Source organism: Anabrus simplex, chromosome 3, assembly GCF_040414725.1.
Source record: "Anabrus simplex isolate iqAnaSimp1 chromosome 3, ASM4041472v1, whole genome shotgun sequence".
Taxonomy (NCBI): Eukaryota; Metazoa; Arthropoda; class Insecta; order Orthoptera; family Tettigoniidae; genus Anabrus; species Anabrus simplex.
Genome location: NC_090267.1, coordinates 286,090,644 through 286,112,107, shown reverse-complemented (window position 1 = coordinate 286,112,107; position 21,464 = coordinate 286,090,644). Strand labels below are relative to the sequence as shown.

Sequence of the window (21,464 nt, the reverse complement as noted above, 5' to 3'; positions counted from 1 at the left end):
CGCGTTGTAAAACAGCATGTTCGTACCACTGCCTCCTTGATTCGCACCAGTTCGCAATATTGGGAGAGTTAACAGTCAATTAGTTAACATTTCACAAGAAATGTTTGATGAAACGCAAGAAACCTAACAAGATGTTAAATTCTTAACTCCGTATTAACCAACTACTTGTTAGTATATATTTAACATGTGTTGATGAAACCGGGCCTAGATGGTACAACCTGCGACTGTCTGGCTGAGGGTCAGGCTGCTAATACCAAACCTGGCAAACTAAGGGTGAACCAATGACTACAGGTGGAGGAGTTCTCCTTGGGAGGTTGAGTGAAACCTCTGTAGAGGAAATGCCACATCAATTCACAAAAAAGCTGCTGCCTTGTAGATGTGGCAGGGGACTGCTAAAGGCTAAGGGAGATTGCCCTGACAGAAAAATCTTCTTTTATGTTAGGCCCAGCAAGCCAACAGGAGAGTAATTAGTGCCTGCTTTCAAAACTAAAGAGAGCCTCGGATGCAATGAAATTCAAGTCCCGAATATGACAACATCCTCACATACTTCTAGGTATGACGGCTAGCAGCCTGGTGATAATCAGCGAAGATATGCTAAGAGGAAAAATCTACATGAGAAAAAATAAAACAAAAATTGGAACATTGAATATTATAAACCTGACAGGAAAATGTGAAGACCTAGTGGACCTCATGGAAAGGAGAAAGTTTGATATTCTAGAATTGTGTAAGACGAAATGAAAAGGCAAAGGTGTAAAATCTTTGAGGAAGAGTTATAAGATCTATTGGCATGGACATGAAAAGGAATCCCATAATGGGTTAGCATTTGTCATTAGTAAGAACATTGACATAGTGTTGGATGTAGAACATGTCAATGATAGAATAATTAAGCTAAGATGGAAAATAGGGAAAGAGGTCCTAAGCATAATCCAAGTTTATGCCCCTCAATCTAGGTGTACTCAGGAGGAGAAAGACACATTCCTGGATGAATTGGAAGAGCATATTGAAGAGAATAATATAATTGTGATGGGAGATTTGAAAGTCCAAGTTGGTGTTGATAGAACAGGGTATGAAAATGTGATTGGTCCAAATGGCTTTGGAAACAGGAACCAAGAAGGTGAAGATCTGCTGGACTTCTGTTTAACAAATAATCTCATAATTAAGAACACTTTTTCCCAGAAAAGACCCACCCATAAATTAACAAGATACAGCTGGGATGGACAGCAGAAATCTTTAATCAATTATATTATCTCTGATAAGGAAGCCGGTTTGATTACCACTGATTTGAAAGTATTGCCCGGAGAAAGCCTGGATAGTGACCACATATTACTGATGACAACCTTTAGAAACATCCCAGTGGAAAATATGAAGACCAGGCAAAAACCCAAAATAAGGGTGTGGAAGTTTGATGAACCTGAAGAAAACGGAAGAATACCAAGGAAGGATCCGTGACAAGCTCCCAACAGATGAGATAGAAACATGAGAAAAGGAATGGACCCAATTCAAGAAAATGCTTATGAACTCAGCTGTTGACACTGTAGGAAAAACAAGTTGTATACTAAAAGGAAAGGAAACTTCTTGGTGGAATGATTCTGTGCAGCAAGCCATAAAAGTATAGGAATGCAGCAAGACGAGAAAGAGATAAAGAGAACCTAAAAGGTGCAGATAAGGATTACGTAAAACTGAGAGAACTAGAACAGAAGTATAGAGACCTAAAACTCGGAGCAAAGAGAGTAATTAAATCTGAGAAAGAGAAAAACTGGCTTGAATTTACTGACAAATTAGTAGAAGACAATAAGGAAAATAAGGAACTTCTGTACAGAATTGTGAAAAACAAAAGAACTATTCGTGTATCAATTAAAGCATTGGAAAGAGATGATGGAATTATAACGTTGTACCCGCTCGTATCCAAGCAGGACACAAATAACTCCCGACAGTCAGAACGTAATCCCAGGGTATGCCATTGAATAAGAAAAATATTTAATTTTTCTGTAGATTTCGCTTTACGTGGATTCCGAGAGAAAATGACTCGACAATACGCGATAATTTCCGAATGAGCATCTCCATCCTATCGCATAAGCATAAAATTCACCACCGACTGCAATATCGTATATGCAATCCGCAAGAAATTCACCTTATAAACTAACTATTACTAAAAATTATTACTCATAGAATTATAAAAATAATGAAAAATCATATTTATTAAATTAAGAAAATCAAAAAAGAAATGAGAACTGACTTCATCATAAACTTCCCTAATCGCTATTTGGAATAAATAATTCATAAAATCCTACAGTTAAGTCAGCGCGGGCTTATTACCAAAAAATAACATAACATGAATTGAATTCTTCTGAAATAAAATCAAATGGCAATAAATTGTCCAAATTATTCTTGAAAAATTAAATTAATCACTCGTATACATTATTATGCCGCAATTATAACAATGTTAAGAAAATTCAGAGTTCAATTTCATAATTACATCTTCTATACGTAATGAAATCTGAGTCCGTTGGTATAGAATATCGTTTTAGGAAATTAAACTGGGACGACTGACGTGCTAAGGTTTTATGACCCTATTGCCCCTTAAATCCGGCTCCTAATCTACTATTTCCTTATCTAGTAATTTTTTCACACATATAAAATAATACTCAATATATAAATAATCTATCTTCCTACTCTATTCACATAATTCTTAATTTATAATATTTTGGCTGAATATGCATTCCTTCGCCAAGTTCAAATTCCTGCTGTGCAAGTCATTTACTAAGTATTTGCAGTATAATACCTCGGTGCTGTGTTTCGCGTCAACACCATTATATATAACATCTCACCTATTTCACATTTCACATGTATTGAGAATATATCACACAACTCACATGTCTCTACATTAACAGCTGTTTTTACTATCATATTACCTCCTAAATCTCATCTATAAATGAATATTCATAATCCATACCTTATATCCAGTCAGTGCCGCGGTGTATTTCCTTACAAGTAATAAATCTCATTGTAGACCGTATTGGACATCAGATATGAACATTAAAACAAGAATAATAGTTAACACCACCTTTCCAATACTTATCTTTCCTATATTTAGGAAATAATTCCTTCTTAATAATCCCTTAATAATTCCTTCTTAATAATCGCATCATCGAATTGAACCAATATCATTCATATTTTACGCTAGTCTACCTCATGTATATCTCGAAATTACCACGACGCACATTATAATTCTTTAAATCATTTCATATAACTTCATATTACGTCTTATAACCATCAAATAATTCAATCTCAACTTCCATATTATCTATTTTCAACTCTCGTAACCCTCTTCATATAACTCGCAATTACTGAGATATATCACTTTTTAATGCGCAAAACACTTCTTTTTATTACTCAATTTCTTTTCAATATTTACGATGCATAACCTTAAATACGTTAATTGTGCAGCTAATAATGTTGCTTTACAAGGAATACTCGATTTTTTAATTAAGTTTAATCTCTTCTCACGCGCGGTCCATCTGTGACGTAATCTTTAGATGAATAACTTCGCGAGATTTATCGTTACTTTTTACCATATGACAATCTTAGCAATCAGCTGTTACATTATTTTCATTCCGAATTGTATTCTCAACTAGTTCATTGACACACTTGTTCAAACATAGTCATCCGATGCGAGATATATATATATATAAATAATTCAACACTATCTTTATGTTGCACTAGCATCTTAAATATAATACAATTCACTGCATGGTTTCACTTGCACACTTAAGTAATTCATTTTAAAATATTGAAGTCTACTGTATATGCCAAAACAAAATTAAGAATTATGCTATTAATTGTAAAAAAACTTAGCTCGTCTTTCGCCACATTCGATGTCAGTTGCTCTCGTTCGGCCAGTCACATGGCTGGTTCTACATCCTCGGTCTGATGTTGGTCTGGACTCTTCCTCTCGTTTCAAGTTGATTTAGGTAGGCGATATCCTCCTCTAAACTCGGGTAAGCTCATCTGGTCGGATGATACCTCCCTCCAGGTCGGTCCATCTGGATGCTTAGCTGAACATCATCTTCTTCAAATAGCTGCCATTGAAATCAAACATTTCTGAGAAGTAAATATTCATTTTAAGTTCTTGTCAGAATAATATCTTCCTCCAATTATTCTTTAGCTTTCTTCTGCGACGTAATCGGCTAACTCTGTAACTTCGTGTAAGATGTTTTATCTTGTTCTGTAAAAATCTTCAAATTTAGAATATTTATTTTTCACGAATATTTATTCTTCTTTAAATTTTCCTCTAATGGAATGATTTCTTCTTATTTCCCTTCTCTTCTCGCAGCTTCCAAATTACGTTTCCAGCCGTATCGCTTGACTTGCGCCTTGGGTTTACCAATATGCATATTTGAATAAATTGCCATTTATCTCGACATATTTTATATACTCCACAGTGTTTTTATGGGATGTTTTTATCATTTCCTTCGAGTTTAAACTAGTTTTTCCTAAGAATTTCTGCCTTAATCTTGACAATCTTCGTATTTTTATGGAGCAACCGCAATTCACTTCTTGTCTTGACGATTTCAATTTTTCAATTCAATGCAACAGCATCGGCAGCATCTGCACCCGCCTCGGCTCCGGCCCAGGCGTCACCCAAGAAGAGCAAGGCTTCCGCAGCGAAGAAACCTCGCACCAAGCCTGCCCATCCGAAAACCTCAGAGATGGTGGGCAGTGCCATCAAGAGCCTAAAGGAACGAGGTGGATCTTCTCTGCAGGCTATCAAGAAGTACATCTCTGACAACTACCAATAATCCCGTCTATTTCACTTGTTTTAATTTTTCGAAACAATCTGTTTGACCTTGCACTGTTCTGCACTGCCTTTGGAATGCTGTCGTTCCAAGTTAGACATGGCCTCCTATCATCTCAATATTAAGATTTCGTTGTGTATTCTCTTTAGCTTGAGTGGTCTACACCTATGTTAGGCGCCATTTTGGAATACGTCCGAAAATGTAACGGGCAAAACGTGGAGAGAGGAAGACATTCGGAAAGATATGAGAAGGTACTTTTCTTCCTTGTATAATGGAACAGACCCAGCAGAAGTCACTCAAGAAGATTTGGAATTGGATGCTGTCAACAAGGCTGGAAAAAGTGAATCTCCATTGACTTGGTTTGAGATTGAAAATGCTCTGAACAGTATGAGCAAAGGCAGATCACGTGGCCTTGGTGAGGTGAGCTCAGACATGATTAAAGCTGTTGAACTCATGGACTTCAGTGGCTATTTAGAATGATGAATGCTGTGTGGATTAAAGAAAAAATCCCGACTGACTGGACTAAAGGTTGTATAGTCCCCCTCTTCAAGAAAGCAAATAGATGGATATGTGGCAATTATAGAGGAATCACACTCCTGTCTCATGGACTTAGGTTGATGGAGAAAGTGATAGAGAAAAGATTACAAAATGAATCACAGCTTAAAAAAGAACAATACGGGTTGCAAAGTAACAGATCAACAACAGATTTCATTTTTGCTGTTAGGCTGATAATGGAAAAACATTGGGAAAAGGGAAAAAATGTCATCTTTGTCTTTCTGGACCTAGAAAAAGCCTATGACAGCATACTGAGGTATGAACTTTGGGATTGCTTGAGAAGGAGAAATGTTCAGTATCTCTCATCAGTAAAGTAAAAATGTTGTACAAACACTGCCAGAGCTCTGTAAGGATAGGAAATCGCTATTCCAACTGGTTTGTAATGAGGAAAGGAGTGCAACAAGGCAGCACTTTGTCAACTCAACTATTTATCACAGTGATGGATGAGATAATGAAAAGAGTGAAACAGCATTGCAACAGTGCATTTCAAAGCATTTGCATTTGCAGGTGATGTGGTGATTTGGGGAGGTAATGAAGAAGAAGTTCAAGGAAAAATAAATGCTTGGAATTGTCATTTTAAGGAATTTGGACTTAAAATCAGCCTTAAGAAGACAGTTGTTATGACAGTAAACAGACAAAAGTCAGGAGCAAATATCACAGTAGACAGACAGAAATTGCAAGAAGTTAACCACTTCCAATACCTCGGTAGTGTCCTGACTGAAGATAACCGATCAAATGCTGAAATCACAAACAGAGTTCAAAGAGGAACTGTCCTTTACTATCAGGTTAGAAGCCTTCTCTGGGACAGCCAGATTCCAGTACTAGCGAGACAAACACTTTATCAAGCATACATCTTGCCCATAACAACGTATGGCCTTGAAACTTGTATCATCACAGGCAGAGATAAAAGTAGACTTTAAGCTGCAGAAATGAAATTCCTCTGGACAGTGCTACAACAAACCAGGAGAGATAAGGTCCGCTACGAGAGAATTTGCCAAGAGATTCAAATAAGAGAATCATTATGTGATACCATAATCAGATCAAGATTGAAATGGTATGGCCCTGTAATCAGAGTAGATTCTTGCTCAGTAGCTAAGGAATGGTTAGAGAAAACTTAAGACGGCAAAAGACCTAGAGGCAGACCTCGAAGGAGATGGATCGAACAAGTCAAACAAGATCTAGAATATAGAGGAGTGGATTGGAACCAAGTACAGGAGGAAGAATGGTACCTGAATCGACTGATGTGGTGAGCGCTCATACACCGCACCTGGGAAGTTGGAGATGGTTAACTGCTGATGATGATGATGATGAATGTTGAATGGTATTTTCCCTAATTTAATTCACTTAACGTGTCTCACGCATGGACTCCATTGCTTATCGATGTACTCCTCATAGTAATGGTTGCAGGTAGTTACATGATTAAATCGGGGGCAGTGTTAAAAGGTTTTTTTCCCGAATTTAATTCACCTAACATATCTTGTGCATGGACTCCGTCACACAGCAGAGACTATTCGTTGATGCTCTCTATTAGTCGGCACGTTAGAGTCGTCTGTTAAGAAAATATTTGTAAAAGCTCCATCACGGGTTCAGATATTCAAAACAGTAGCACTTACTATCACAACCTATTTTAACGAACTGGGGATCATGGCTTGAGGTTGCGCTCTATTATTTTGAACATTTACTGAAAATTGGAGGAGTTGTAAAAGCATTAGATCCTAATGAGCAACATCTATAGAGCTGGCTCAGCAAACAATGACAAGCAAAGAATTAGAAAGTAACCTTTTGTTTATAAAAGGTCATTTTCATTGTATTCCTAAAGCTATTATATCATCGGAATCAGTTGGGATTCCTTTACATCAGTCATTTGCAAAATTTGACAAAACCGTGTACACTTTAAAAACAGTTCCAGAGGTTGTAGGAGAAAAAGTGAAACAGAAAGTTACAAACATTCTCTCCAAAAGTCCTGCGTATAATGTACTGCTTGAAATTTTAGAATGGTGTTTTTGTGCTACAAAACTCTGCTGAGGGACAACAGACAAAGATTGACCGTGGAAAGCATCCGTCACTCCCTAGTTTTTAACTGTAGTGAAGAATTCACCAATGATGAGGCTTGCGCTTCAAAATCCATGGAATAACAACGTAAGTTACAGGTGATGATATTGTTTTATGGAAATAAACTCAAATTGATGATGCATATCTTGTTACATATTTAGGTACGTTTTAGAGCATAAATGCATACATATTTATACATTTTTTAGAGCATCAATTTCTGATTCCTAATGATTATATAGAGAGTAAAAAGAAAGAAAGCAAGGTGAAATCCATGGATATATACCGGAAGCAATTGGTAGCTAAGTTGAAAAATAATCTGGAATATCTAGTAATGCAACCCACTCTTTGTAAGGATTTCTTACAAATGTTTCCAATATGTTCATTAAATGATAGATTATAACTGAATGAAACACCAATGTTGTTAACTTACGAAACAGAAGGTACAATGTTGTTAATACTAAATTTTTACAGAAATGATATTTTTTTCTTGTATAAAAAACAGTATATATCATTTTACATTTGTCATGATTACGTTTCAACCCATTTTGCATAAAATAATTTTCCAGATGATGTAAATCCTTTTGATGATTTAAACAATCAAGTGGGCAATTAACTTTAATAAAATTTGTTTACATCATCAGTAAACAAAAGCAATTCTGAATTCATAAGTTTATTTTTTATACCATTTATGTAGAGAGTAGAAAGCAAGGAAGTAATGTGAGATCCTTGAGGAACTCGGCTGGTAACAATAATGAAAAGGAAAATCCACAGCCTGTTTCCAGTCATTCGATTGGGTCAGGAATGGAATTAATTAAGCCCACATCCAGCGGCGAGGATAGGAATCATGCCGGCTGCCGAAGCCTGTTGCACTCCTCTGGGGCAATGACTGATAGATGAAGTGAAATGGTATTGGAGAGTGTTGCTGGAATGAAATATGATAGGGAAAATGAGAGTACCTGGAGAAAAACTTGTCCTGTTTCTGGTTTGTCAAGCATAAATCTCAAATGGAGTGACCAGGATTTGAACCACAGAACCCAGCAGTGAGAGACTGGTGCATTGCTGCCTGAGCCACGGAGGCTCTTGGTAACTATAAAAAGATCAGGAAAATGATTCCTTATTATTACAAGCTGTATGCAATTTTTAAGGTATGATTCCATAACCTGTTAGCTTTTGCAGCAAGATACTGTGGTCAGAGTGTTGAAAGCTTTTGAGAAGTCTACATATTACAGTTCACCTGAAAATGGTTCTCTACTGCATCTAAGAGGAACTAATAGAATAAAAGAAGATTGCTACAAGTTGACAGTCCTTAAAAGGCTCAATCTTGCACATCAATGATGATATTTCTAAAGAGAGGTGTGATCTTGTCAAGAATTATTGACTTCAAAACTACCTTAAAAAGATGTTCCACCAAATCAGCACTTGTTATGTACTGAACTAATTTTATTAAACTAGAGGACCAGTTTCAGCTCATCATGGACTCATCTTCAACTCAAATATTAAAATCAAGAATCATATTACTTGCACACAAATAGAAAGTCATTATAAAAGTATCATATATTATGTAATATCAAACTGTTGAGGGTTCTGAAAAATAATTCCTTAATGTCCTGTTATTTACATTTATGAAAGTGCCTCTGATTTAAAAACTTGTATTGAAAGTAATTAATGTTACACGTAAATAAGATAATATAAGCTGTCCTTGGATTCAGGTCAAATGTACTGTATCGCGATTGACCTGTCTGAAGCATCTGATAGGGTGAATCATGGGAGACTACTGACAAAAATGAGTGCAATTAGAATAGACAAAACAGTGACTGAATGGGTTGCTATATTTCTAGAAAATAGATCTCAGAGAATTAGAGTAGGCAAAGCTTTTTCTGACCCTTGTAATAATTAAGAGGGGAATTCCTCAAGGCAGTATTATTGGACCTTATGTTTTCTTATATATATAAATGATATGAGTAAAGAAGTTGAATCAGAGATAAGGCTTTTTGCAGATGATATTATTCTGTATAGAGTAATAGATAAGTTACAAGATTGTGAGCAACTGCAAAATGACCTCGATAATATTGTGAGATGGACAACAGGCAATGGTATGACGATAAACAGGGTTAAAAGTCAGGTTGTGAGTTTCACAAATAGGAAAAGTCCTCTCCGTTTTAATTACTGTGTTGATGGGGTGAAAGTTCCTTTTGGGGTTCACTGCAAGTACCTAGGTGTTAATATAAGGAAAGATCTTTATTGGAGTAATCACATAAATGGGATTGTAAATAAAGGGTACAGATCTCTGCACATGGTTATGAGGGTATTTAGGGGTTATAGTAAGGATGTAAAGGAGAGGGCATATAAGTCTCTGGTGAGACCCCAACTAGAATATGGTTCCAGTGTATGGGATCCTCACCAGGATTACTTGATTCAGGAACTGGACAAAATCCAAAGAAAAGCAGCTCAATTTGTTGTGGTGATTTCCGACAAAAGAGTAGCATTACAAGAATATTGCAACGTTTGGACTGGGAAGACTTGGGAGAAAGAAGGTGAGCTGCTTGACTAAATGTCCAATAACAGACTAACTATATTGGTATTAAGTGGTATATTCGGAGCTGTCAGCGGAGAGATGGCATGGAATGAGACAAATAAGTTTGAGTGGTGTCTTTAAAAGTAGGAAAGATCACAATAGGAGATAAAGTTGGAATTCAAGAGGACAAATTGGGGCAAATATTCATTTATAGGAAGGGGAGTTAGGGATTGGAATAACTTACGTAGGGAGATGTTCAATAAATTTCCAATTTCTTTGCAATCATTTAAGAAAAGCTAGGAAAACAACAGATAGGGAATGTGCCACCTGAGCGACTGCCCTAAATGCAGATCAGTATTGATTGATTGATTGATTGATTGATTGATTGATTGATTGATTGATTGATTGATCAATCGATCGATCCATCCGTCCATCCTCATTACATGCCCAAAGCACCTCAATCTGGACAAGGTGACCCAATCTAACAATGATGTCCCATCTTCATTTTTAACCATGTCAATCCATAACATGTCCAGTTTTGTCTTTTTGAATTGTGGACCTCAGGAACTTCATCTCAGGTGCTTGCAACTTTATTGAGGGTGAGTGTTTCAATACCATAGGTTAAGTTTGATATGAAATACTGACTGAACATCACCAGCTTTGATTTTATTGTTACTTTGGGATCCCCGAGGAGTATTTGTACTTGCTGGTAAAAGTGAGAGCTCTTCTGCACTCTGTACCACTTCTTTTGTTGCTAGTGTGTCTCGAGACATTACACTGCTGAGGTATGTGAAGTTTTCCACACTTTCCAGTGGAAGTTTCCTTGCATGATGTTCACTGGTTGTTCCTCTCTGTTTATTGCCATCGCTATTGTTCTGGATTCGCTTATCTTAAGATTGAATTCCTGAAACTTAACCTTCTGTTCATTGAGTGTCAGTTGTGCTTGTTCCTAAGTTTCTCCCCAGATCATAACATCATTAGCAATAGGCCCTGCATTTAGATGACCATGAGTTTACTTGATGTTCTTCATTATGTTATTCATGATGGTGATGAATAGGGAAATAATTTTAAGGTGGAAAGTATGGTCACAAAAATGGGGAGGGGGGAAGGTTCTGAAAATACATACAAAAGGTGTTGGATGAAATCACATTATTAAGGTTTAAATCAATTACATGAACTTTCCTTATCCCATTTACTCTTTCTAATAATTACTAAACTTGTGATATTGGATTACACACAACATTTCGATGTTTTTGACAGTAAGTCGCTGGCACTTTGAGCTCAGTAGATCCTTATCTGTATAGAAACTTCACTCAACATCTACAGAAACTAATGGATCCTGTCTTGTCAGCTCTCGTAAAGGGAGTTCATTTCTTCAAATTGAATTCAAATTTGTCTTTAGCAAATCTATCGAGGTTTGCTCCAACACTCATCAACTTCTTCCAAACCGTGAATCACATCATGTAAATACTTGTAGCAATGCACTGAAAAATGTGTTACTACTCTAGGTCTTTGTTGTTGAGTAATTGTTGGCCCTGATTGATGGCTGCTGCGCCTGTTAAGTTTATGGCACATATGAAGCATTTGATTTTATCATAGCGATTGTCCTGGAAAATTGCGCATCTTATCCAAGTACCCCCCTTGTGGTGACAGGAAACTGTGGAAGGTGGAGCCCAGTCACTTCCTTGTACACAACTTGATGACTGAGAACCTTTACGAGAATCTTCTTCAAAGCAGCAATGAAGTCATTTACCCGGCTATAATTCTCCTGGTATTTTCACAGAGACATTGTAGTCAATGTGCAATACATATCACATGGCTGAGGTTGGAGTAAATGCCCTTCAGTTGTTGGAAAGCCGAAAGCATGTACTTAGCGTGATTGATCACTCACCACAAGCATTACTTTTTCATAATTTATGCCTCCTGGCCACAGGTTCATACATGAGTCATTGAATGATTCCCTTAATGTGCAGTCATTTGTCTTCTTCAGTTGATACATTTTAAAAAGCATAGGTTTCACCCCTTCAACTAACATGGTGACATACATGGGACAGGAATAACGTAGTGTGTTCTCAGAGGCCACTGGCAATGAAGTTAGTGTATTTTTTTTAAAACAGTTCTAATGTTACTGAGGATTATTAAAAGGAAGATGTATTCAACAAAAACACACACACAAAAAAAGGAAGAAACCAAGCTTGATAGCTACAGTCGCTTAAGTGTGGCCAGTATCCAGCATTTGGGAGATAGTGGGTTCGAACCCCTCTGTTGGCAGCCCTGAAAATGGTTTTCCATGGTTTCCCATTTTCACATCAGCCAAAATGCTTGGGATGTACCTTACTTAAGGCTACGGCCACTTTCTTCCCACTCCTAGCCCTTTCCAATCCCATTGTCGCCATAAGACCTGTCTGTGTGACGTAAAAAACTTGTAAAAAAAATGTAAGAAATTAACACTTGCTACAATTTTCTATTAGTAGTACTCTAAAGTTATTCGACACATTATTTAGCAGCAAACTTTTGAAAAGGCACTTGGGTTGTATAGTAGTGAAAACAAAAAATCGGTATTACCTGCTGTTCCCTTCTCAATAAACCAACCAATGAGGAAAACAAGGGAATTTGAACTAAAATTAAGACACAAAAAAAAATGGAGACCTCAAAATTAATGTTCGTACTCAAGAGTTTCACACATTGACAGAACTGCGACATCTTCGCTGCACTGAATGCAGATCGGCTTCTTGCACAAAACACAGGAGTGAGAAGTCTCACTCTTCTGAACTTGCTGGACAAGTCCTGCATGTTTCTCATGCATTAGGGCCCACATCAGCTTCCTTGCCTTCTGGCGGTGTGTCAGATCCGAGAACGTGGTGAATTGTAATCTACATTTCTTGAGGGAGCCTTGCATTCTAGGCTCGGCTGTTCATGTATTTCAGCACGAGAGAGTGAGCCAAACCTTTCAAGAAGCTGCTCCGATTGTTGGAAGGCTCTGTACATTCAAATATATGGTATGCGTTTACTGCACTTACGTCCATCAGACTGCTAAACATGCTTATTGACCAGCGCCATGTCCTTTGACTGGAGATATTCACATAACATTTTTGTCAAGTTCATCCACACCTCTTTTAGTTGCACTGTAATACACCGCCATTTCTTCTTTTTTAGAAGATAGATCTTTGCCACCGCTATGGTGCATGGATGACACAAGAATAACTGCTCTGTTCTTGCTGTTGAACTCATAATTATCTGAAGTGAAGAAAATACATGAATATTGTCGTGTTTTACTGCAGTTTGCTGCATTGGATTCCTGTGTATTTTGACGTACGGGGATTTTACTGATAGGTCATTTGGAAAGTTGGAAGTATGGGTTAAAGTTCAACATTAATGTCTTTATGAGCTTTTGACATAAGCTCTTGACAATCTATGGTGTAAAGATTTCCATTGTCGAAAGAAGAACTTATCCAGGGTTTGGATTTTTCAGTGGTATTGGGAGAAATTTGAAGTAACTCTATTTTCTGTTGTGGAATGTCCCGAAGACAAACTGTATCAGTATATGTGGTCAAGGAATCATGAATCAAAGCACAACAATCATCTGAATACAGGAAGAAGGCTTCTCTAAACCACTGTCAACTCTCCCTTCCCTATATTCCCCGATATTGTAACTGTGACTGTAGTATTTTCAACTTAAAAAATCTTTTGCAAAACTATTGGGCTGGAACTTCCTTTTATTATTTTTTTAAATTTTATGATCTGTTTTACATTGCACTGACACAGATAGATCTTATGGCAACAGTGCGATAGGCGTGGGAAGGAAATGACTATGGCCTTAATTAAAGTATGAAAATGGGAAGCCACGGAAAAACCATCTTCAGAGCTGCTGACAGTGTTTTCCAATTGCAAGCTGATAGCTACATGACACAAACTGCACAGCCATTTGCTCAGTCCAAAGCTTCCTACAAGCTTCTGCAACACAATAAATAGTTTTGGCAAACAGATAACCAACCATGTTGATTGTAGGCATTAGTATATGAGTGAGTTAGTGTGCTAAAAGATTGTGTTACGGTGTATTTGTGTCTTTCACTAACAAAAGATACTGTTGATACAGTGTTTATTGCTCAAATACACTCTGGTCTGTGTTGTAAATTGAGGAGGGGGTATGATTAATAAATCGCCCTTTGGCTGTCTGTACAAACTCCTCCACTGCTGTGTCTCTTTCTGCATCATCATATACCTGGGATCCTGAAACAAATTTAGTAATCTTCCTGCTCTTAATTCTGTGTTTTTTCCTTTGTTTTAAATTGATCAATCCATGCATGAGATGCATAGAAATCACCCTTCATAGGCAGAAGACCTTGCAAAATTTCCAGAGCCCACAGTTGCAAGTCTTCATCACTAATATGTCCAGTTCCATGGCTAAGTGGTTAGCGGGCTGGCCTTTGGTCACAGGGGTCCTGGGTTCGATTCCTGGCAGGACTGGGAATTTTAACCGTTATTGGTTAATTCCGTTGCACGGGGTCTGGGTGTATATGTCGTCTTCATCATCATTTCATCCTCATCACGACACGCAGGTTGCCTACGGGAGTCAAATCAGAAGACCTCTGATTTTCCACCTGTCTTCCACATGTAAAATAGATGTTCCGAAGTAACCAAGCAAAAATGCTTTTGAACATTTCTTAATGAATGTCGCTTCTTGCCACCTTCATCAATCCAGAACTTCACAGTGTTTTCATTATGAGTATTGCTGATAGTTGAACCTGGAAATATAGCTGGAACTTAATGATTTACATGGAGATAGACTTGTTGCGTTACCCGGGGATTCATGCTGGAGTCTCGAACTCGGTCCTTCATCATTGCTTGTGGTCGGAGAATGAGTTTCACAAACAAAATCACTGCAGCTTTCACTGTTATTACAGTTCTCATTTATGTTAAGAGACATCTTTATCAAATGATCAGCATCAGCTTAAATCAATTGCAAATTAACCCATTTCTCTTTCTTTTGAGTTAACTTATCCCATGTATAGTGTACGTTGTCCAATATGTACACCAGTCTATGTTTCATGTAAACAACAATTATAACATCATTCAATAGATCACCACAAATCAATATGGTTGTTGTTCTGTAAAAGATTGGTGAGTTTTGGATCTTCAATTTTTATTACGTGTTATCTTTTATTTCTTCCGAATTTTCTGTTTACTTTATATGTGGACATATGCAGATAAAAGTTGTCAGGCTGGCTTGAAACACCAAGTACCCAGTACTGATTATTTCTATTGAGCTCTTCTCTATATACCATGCCTCATTTTAAAAACCTCTTATCTAGCATGTATTGATAGAGGCAATGAATACTCTATTATTTTGGTTCTGTACCCTTATTGCAACTAGTGATTGCATGGCGAATAGCCTGAATTATTTCTGAATAGTGATATTTGTTGTAATAAAACTTTATCTGAATAATGGTTGACTCTAAGTGGATGATCCTTTTTATGTTTCAGAATCTAGTATCCCTTGCACAGGATAAAATAGAAAATCGAGAAACAGCGCTGAAAGCAAATGCCAATCATACCAATCACTATTATCCATCTCTGGCAGATAGAAAATCCGGATACATCTTGTCAGGGGTGGACTTACCTCAGCGTAGCTCACTGCCTGACATTCCTTTGACGCCTCGTGAGCGTCAGATCCTAGAGCAGACGTCGACTTCTGTGATAGATAGGCCATGCCATAATTCAATTCCACACTCACAGAGTTCAGAGTCTATTCTGAATGATGCTAGCCCACCACCTAAACCTCCTCTTCCAGGCAGGTTTGTATCTTTTTTCAATGCTACTCTTTATCTTAATGTGTCACTTTGAATTTTTTTTTAACATATGGAAGTAGTATAATGATTGAGATATAACTATAAACACTAATCAAATTAATCAAATGGGTGCATGCTAAATTGAGCTAAAAGCATCTTATCCACTTAATACCAAGGCAGGAGTTAATATCCCTACTAACTGTCAACCAGAGGCTATTAAGAATATTATAATTTTAAGGTTAGAATGAAAGACAGCCTTAAATTATTCAACTCTGTTATTATGTTCTGAATTTGTGTGTTTCTTATTTCAGTCTACAAGTACAAAAGTGGAATAGGTATATCATTTTAAGTATTTAGGACATGTATTCCAACAGTATTCTGTAAGAAAGAAGTCAACTCAGTTGAAACTATCTTTACATCAATCTGTATTGAGACCGACTTTGCTGTACAGGAGTGAAAAGCTAGGAGGGGGAAGGGGGGCTTAAGATATTGATAAGTTAGAAGTAACAGACATGAAAGTAATGAAAATGGCTCCTTGCACAAACAAATGGGAATGATGGTAGAAAGGTACTCGGAAAGTGGTGATAATAGCCAAGTTAGTAATAAACTTGATGGATGAAGTTGTTCTCATGAACTGACTTTGGTGTGAGGCAAATCAAGGAGGATTTTCTTTTTGGGGGGTGAAATAGCTTTGTAAAAATGAATGCAGATAAATACTTGTGTTTGAAATGTGGTTTCTGTTGCCCACCAACAGTGCCATTTTTACCTCCTTTTTAACCTAATCTACCAATAGTTCTTCCATTTTTGTTAAAAAGCATCCTGCGGCAACAAAATGTTCAGGGAATTTGAAGGAATTTTTGGTGCCTGAGAGAAGTAGAAGGAGACTAAGGTGATTGTGGTTAGGCTCAATTTTTAACAGTCATAGGTGTGGAATTAAATTAAACAAGCTAATTGCAAATGTCCGCCTGTTGCCATTTCTTGATGGATGCAGTATTTTTGTATCCGTCTCTTGGCACAGGCTAGAGCAAAGTGTAACTTCCACCGAAGTCCTAGTCTTATCCATGGCTGTGACAATATGGAAGCTGCTGGGGTATGGGTGGTGCTGAGTAATGACATTTGGGGCACAACTAGTGTCCGAGTGTTAGGAAAGGTGTTGCTCATAGGATCAGTCGTGCTGCAGTGGCACCTTCTGGTCCAGTGAGGAAAGCAATGGCAAACTACCTCACTCCTCATCTTGCCTAGTACGCCTCATTTGGGCTCTGCCATTGGTTTTTGCAGTTTCCCTATAGCTGCATAGCCTTTGGTGGTGCTATTTGAGGATCCAACCAGCCTCTGGGCTGATGACCTAACAGACAGACAATTGCAAATGGAAGAGTGGAGGTGCTTTGTTCACGAAGACTTGCAGACTATATGCTGAAAGGCATTAGTCTGTAATGAAGATGAACCCTTAATGTATGTATGTATGTATGTATGTATGTATGTATGTATGTATGTATGTATGTATGTATGTATGTATGTATGTATGTATGTATGTATGTATGTATGTATGTATGTATGTATGTATGTATGTATGTATGTATGTATGTATGTATGTATGTATGTATGTATGTATGTATGTATGTATGTATGTATGTATGTATGTATGTATGTATGTATGTATGTATGTATGTATGTATGTATGTATGTATGTATGTATGTATGTATGTATGTATGTATGTATGTATGTATGTATGTATGTATGTATGTATGTATGTATGTATGTATGTATGTATGTATGTATGTATGTATGTATGTATGTATGTATGTATGTATGTATGTATGTATGTATGTATGTATGTATGTATGTATGTATGTATGTATGTATGTAATGAATGAATGAATGAAAGAAACCTGGACCCTGTACCGCTGTGACATCAAGATAATAATAATGTTATTTGTTTTACGTCCCACTAACTACTTTTTAAGGTCTTCGGAGACGCTGAGGTGCCGGAATTTAGTCCCGCAGGAGTTCTTTTACGTGCCAGTAAATCTACCGACACGGGGCTGTCGTATTTGAGCACCTTCAAATACCACCGGACTGAGCCAGGATCGAACCTGCCAAGTTGGGGTTAGAAGGCCAGCGCCTTAACCGTCTGAGCCACTCAGCTCGGCGTGACATCAAGAAACTAGAACGTTTTAATCAAATGGATGGACCATGTTTCCAGTCTTGCAGTTCTTGAGAAAGCATGTACGAACTGTGTAGAAGCTGCTGTCATTGTCCATAGGCTTTGGTAGACTGGGTATTTCAGCCTAAAGAGCAACACCAGACTTCCCTGCCAATTCCTGTATGGTGAACTTTCTTCAAGCACATGATCTCACGGTGCCCCTGTGATGCATTCTAATGACCAGTTTAAACAAACCATGAAGGTCACAAACATCAGCCCTCAAACATGGGACACACTTGCCAAGGATCACTCGCTTTGGCGCCGAACCACATCTGCTGTTGAACTCTTTCAGCAAAGGTGTTGCAAGCATCAAGAGGCGAAACGACAGATACACCTACTGCTTCAGATGCAGCCTTGTCCTCCCTCATCCATTGAATGCAATCTGTGCCAATTCACACTAGAACTGGCTTGGTCAATCATCAGAAGTACAAGCACAAAAAGCATTGAGTGCTAGTGGTTTTTTTAAGTAGGAGAAATTGTATAGTTGAAAATTACCAACAGCTGATGATCACTCTCTCTGTATTTGAGACAGAGGGGAGAGAGAGAGAAAGAGAGAGAGAGAGATTAAGGATACTTTTACGAATCATAGAAGAGCAGATGTCTGTGTGCTTATAAACCAGCAAGTACGGCTTGATCGAAAAGTTATGCAACCTATGGCAAAGTCACACTACGTTATTTTTTATTTTGTTGCAGGTGGTGATCATTGATAGTTGAGTGTTGAGTACAATAGAAGTGTGCTGTAGATACTGGAGGAAAGAGTTTCCTATTTTTGGAAAAGTACATACTTAGTTTGGGTTACACAAACACTTTGCAGATTCCTATCCCAGAAAGGCACTTCCAAATAAATCAAGCATTCAACATTTTTACAATAAATTCAAAAAAACTGGGAACGTGGGAGGTGCCCCTCGAAGTGGCAGACCAATGGTTCTCACTGAGAATAAATTGATGGATATCCAAGCTGCAATGCTGAAGGCCGGGCTGAGTGGCTCAGACGGTTGAGGCGCTGGCCTTCTGACCCCAACTTGGCACGTTCGATCCTGGCTCAGTCCGGTGATATTTGAAGGTGCTCAAATATGTCAGCCTCGTGTCGGTAGATTTACTGGCACGTAAAAGATCTTCTGTGGGTCAAAATTCCGGCACCTCGGCGTCTCCGAAAACCGTAAAAGTAGTTAGTGGGACGTAAAGCAAGTAGCATTATTATTATTATCAATGCTTGAAGAGTTCAAAGAAACCGTTGTTCAGGTTGGCTAGTAAGAGCGGAGTGTCTTATGGTACAGTGTGTATTGCTGTGAGGAGATCATTACATATGTTTCTGTACAAAATGAAAGCTGTTCACGGGTTTTTGCTAGGTCATATCAACTGTCGTGTTGAATATTTTCATTGGTTGATGGAACAAATGAAATGGGTAGAGAGAAGAGGCTTGGTTTCACCTCGGTGCGTTCGTGAATGAATAAAATGCACATTGCTGCATGAGTCTCTCCCCTTCATGCCCAAATGATCGGCATATGCCATGTCATGAAAGAGAATTTCCATTTTCTTCTTTGACAGCAATCATCGTTACATCTTGCTGGTTAGGCAATTTTTTGCTACTTTGATTGAGGAGGAGAAAGAAAGAAAGAACATGGTTTCAACAGAACAATGCAACTTCCCATACTGGTTGTGTTACCATGGAGTACTTAGAATCAGTGCAACCAGGGCATATAATTTCCAAGCCGTAGTGATCAGCTCGATCTCCCGATCTCTCTTTGATGGTTATGAATTTCATGTTTTTGGTCCGTATTGAACTGAGAATAATATATAAGTAATAATAATAATAACGTAAATGTTTCCACCTTTTCAATACTACAATATATTCACAAAATTACAAAATTATACGGTACTAGTTTCGACCCATCTATTATTATTACTTATATATTATTCCCGATCTTTCTCCACGAGATTTTTTCTTATGGGGCTGTATCAAGTCAGCAGCATACGTAATCCACCCTCAGAATTTGAAAGACCTACAGACCAACATTCAACATGCTGTGGACAACATTTCACATGAAACTCTACAAGACATATTCATGAACCTGATCAGAGGGGTATAATAATTTCGTGTGGCTATTTCTAGCCGGGTGCAGCCATGTAATGCAGACATTCCAATGAGGGTGGGCAGCATCTGCCATTTGTAAGTAACTGCATGTTATTGTGGTGGAGAATAGCGTTATGGTGTGGTGTGTGAGTTGCAGGGATGTTGGGGACAGCACAAACACCCTGCCCCCAAGCTACTGAATTTAACCAATTAAGGTTAAAATCCCCGACCCGGCTAGGAATCGAACTCGGGACCCTTTGAACCGAAGGCCAGTACGCTGACCATTCAGCCAACGAGTCGGACATCAGAGGGGTACACAAGTGTGTAGCAGTAGATGGTGCTCATTTCCAACATTATTTGTTGCACCTCCATGGGTTGCATAACCTTTCAGTCCGCTTGTGTTTTTAAGATCAGTTATATCCAGACTCTTTGCTACATCTTTCTTTTTTTTAGAGTTCATTTTGTAAAGTGAGATCTATAAATACTGTGTTACATGAAAGGTAAATTGTGAGTAGACCTATTGACTCCTGTATGATAATCAGGAAAACTAAGCACTAAGCTGTACCATCGGCAGTGAAAGGCTGGTAAGATCTCATTGGGAAATTTCTTTTACTATTGTAATAGTGCAATGGAATTCAGAGAATTTGTAATGGCTGACTATTAAAAATGAAAAAATGTTTCTTACTTTTCCCTCAAATATGCTGATCAGCAAAAAAGTGAAACACTACGGGCCGATTGCAGAAACGATGTCTAGTTTTAAGCCTTAGACAACGTCTACCTAAACAACATCTAAATCGAGCAAGATCTTCCATTGCATAAACAATGTTCAGACGGTGTTTAACTAGACATCGTTTAAAGTTTCAATATTGGTTTGAAAAGTGAGATAGAAGTATGTTTCATGCAACTCTTTGCTTGTTGCTAGCAATGAAATTCGTAAGTGCGCATGCGCCGAATGCCAGTCAGCTGTTTGTCTTCTTCCTACACATAACTCAAACATGGCTAAGCATGAACATGACTTGCCCACAGATAAGAATATCGCTTTCGGTGGAAATTAAATCTCATAATATTGTCTGTCTGTTAGGTCATCAGCCCATAGGCTGGTTGGATCCTCACATAGCACCACCAAAGGTTATGCGGTTATAAGGAAACTCCAAAAACCAATGGCAGCACCAAAATGAGGCGTACTAGGCAAGATAATATTATCGACACTAAAGCGACACGCCAATGTACGGATAAAGTGTAGCTAGTTGTTATGGTGAGTGTAATCTATTTAATGTCAAAAACTTCATTTCTAGTCCGTATTGAATCCAGATTTACATTAAGGAGTGAGGGTAATTGTTTCCACCTATTCAATACTAAAACAGTGTGACGTCATTAATACATCACGTATTTATTAGATTTCAACATAGGGACCGGTTTCGGCATTTGTGTTTGCCATCATCAGCCAAAGGAAAAGTGTTATAAGGTTTTATACAAATA

At 37.9% G+C, this 21,464-nt stretch overlaps 1 protein-coding gene across 1 annotated transcript in view; it reads left to right on the top strand.

Annotated features, from left to right (window-relative positions):
• Window positions 1-21,464, top strand: part of C3G (C3G guanyl-nucleotide exchange factor) — a 426,509-nt gene that overhangs the window by 191,261 nt on the left and 213,784 nt on the right. The window contains exon 5 of the mRNA XM_068226676.1: window positions 15,403-15,713. Coding sequence (XP_068082777.1) covers window positions 15,403-15,713 — 311 coding nt within the window. The remainder of the gene's footprint in view (window positions 1-15,402; window positions 15,714-21,464) is intronic.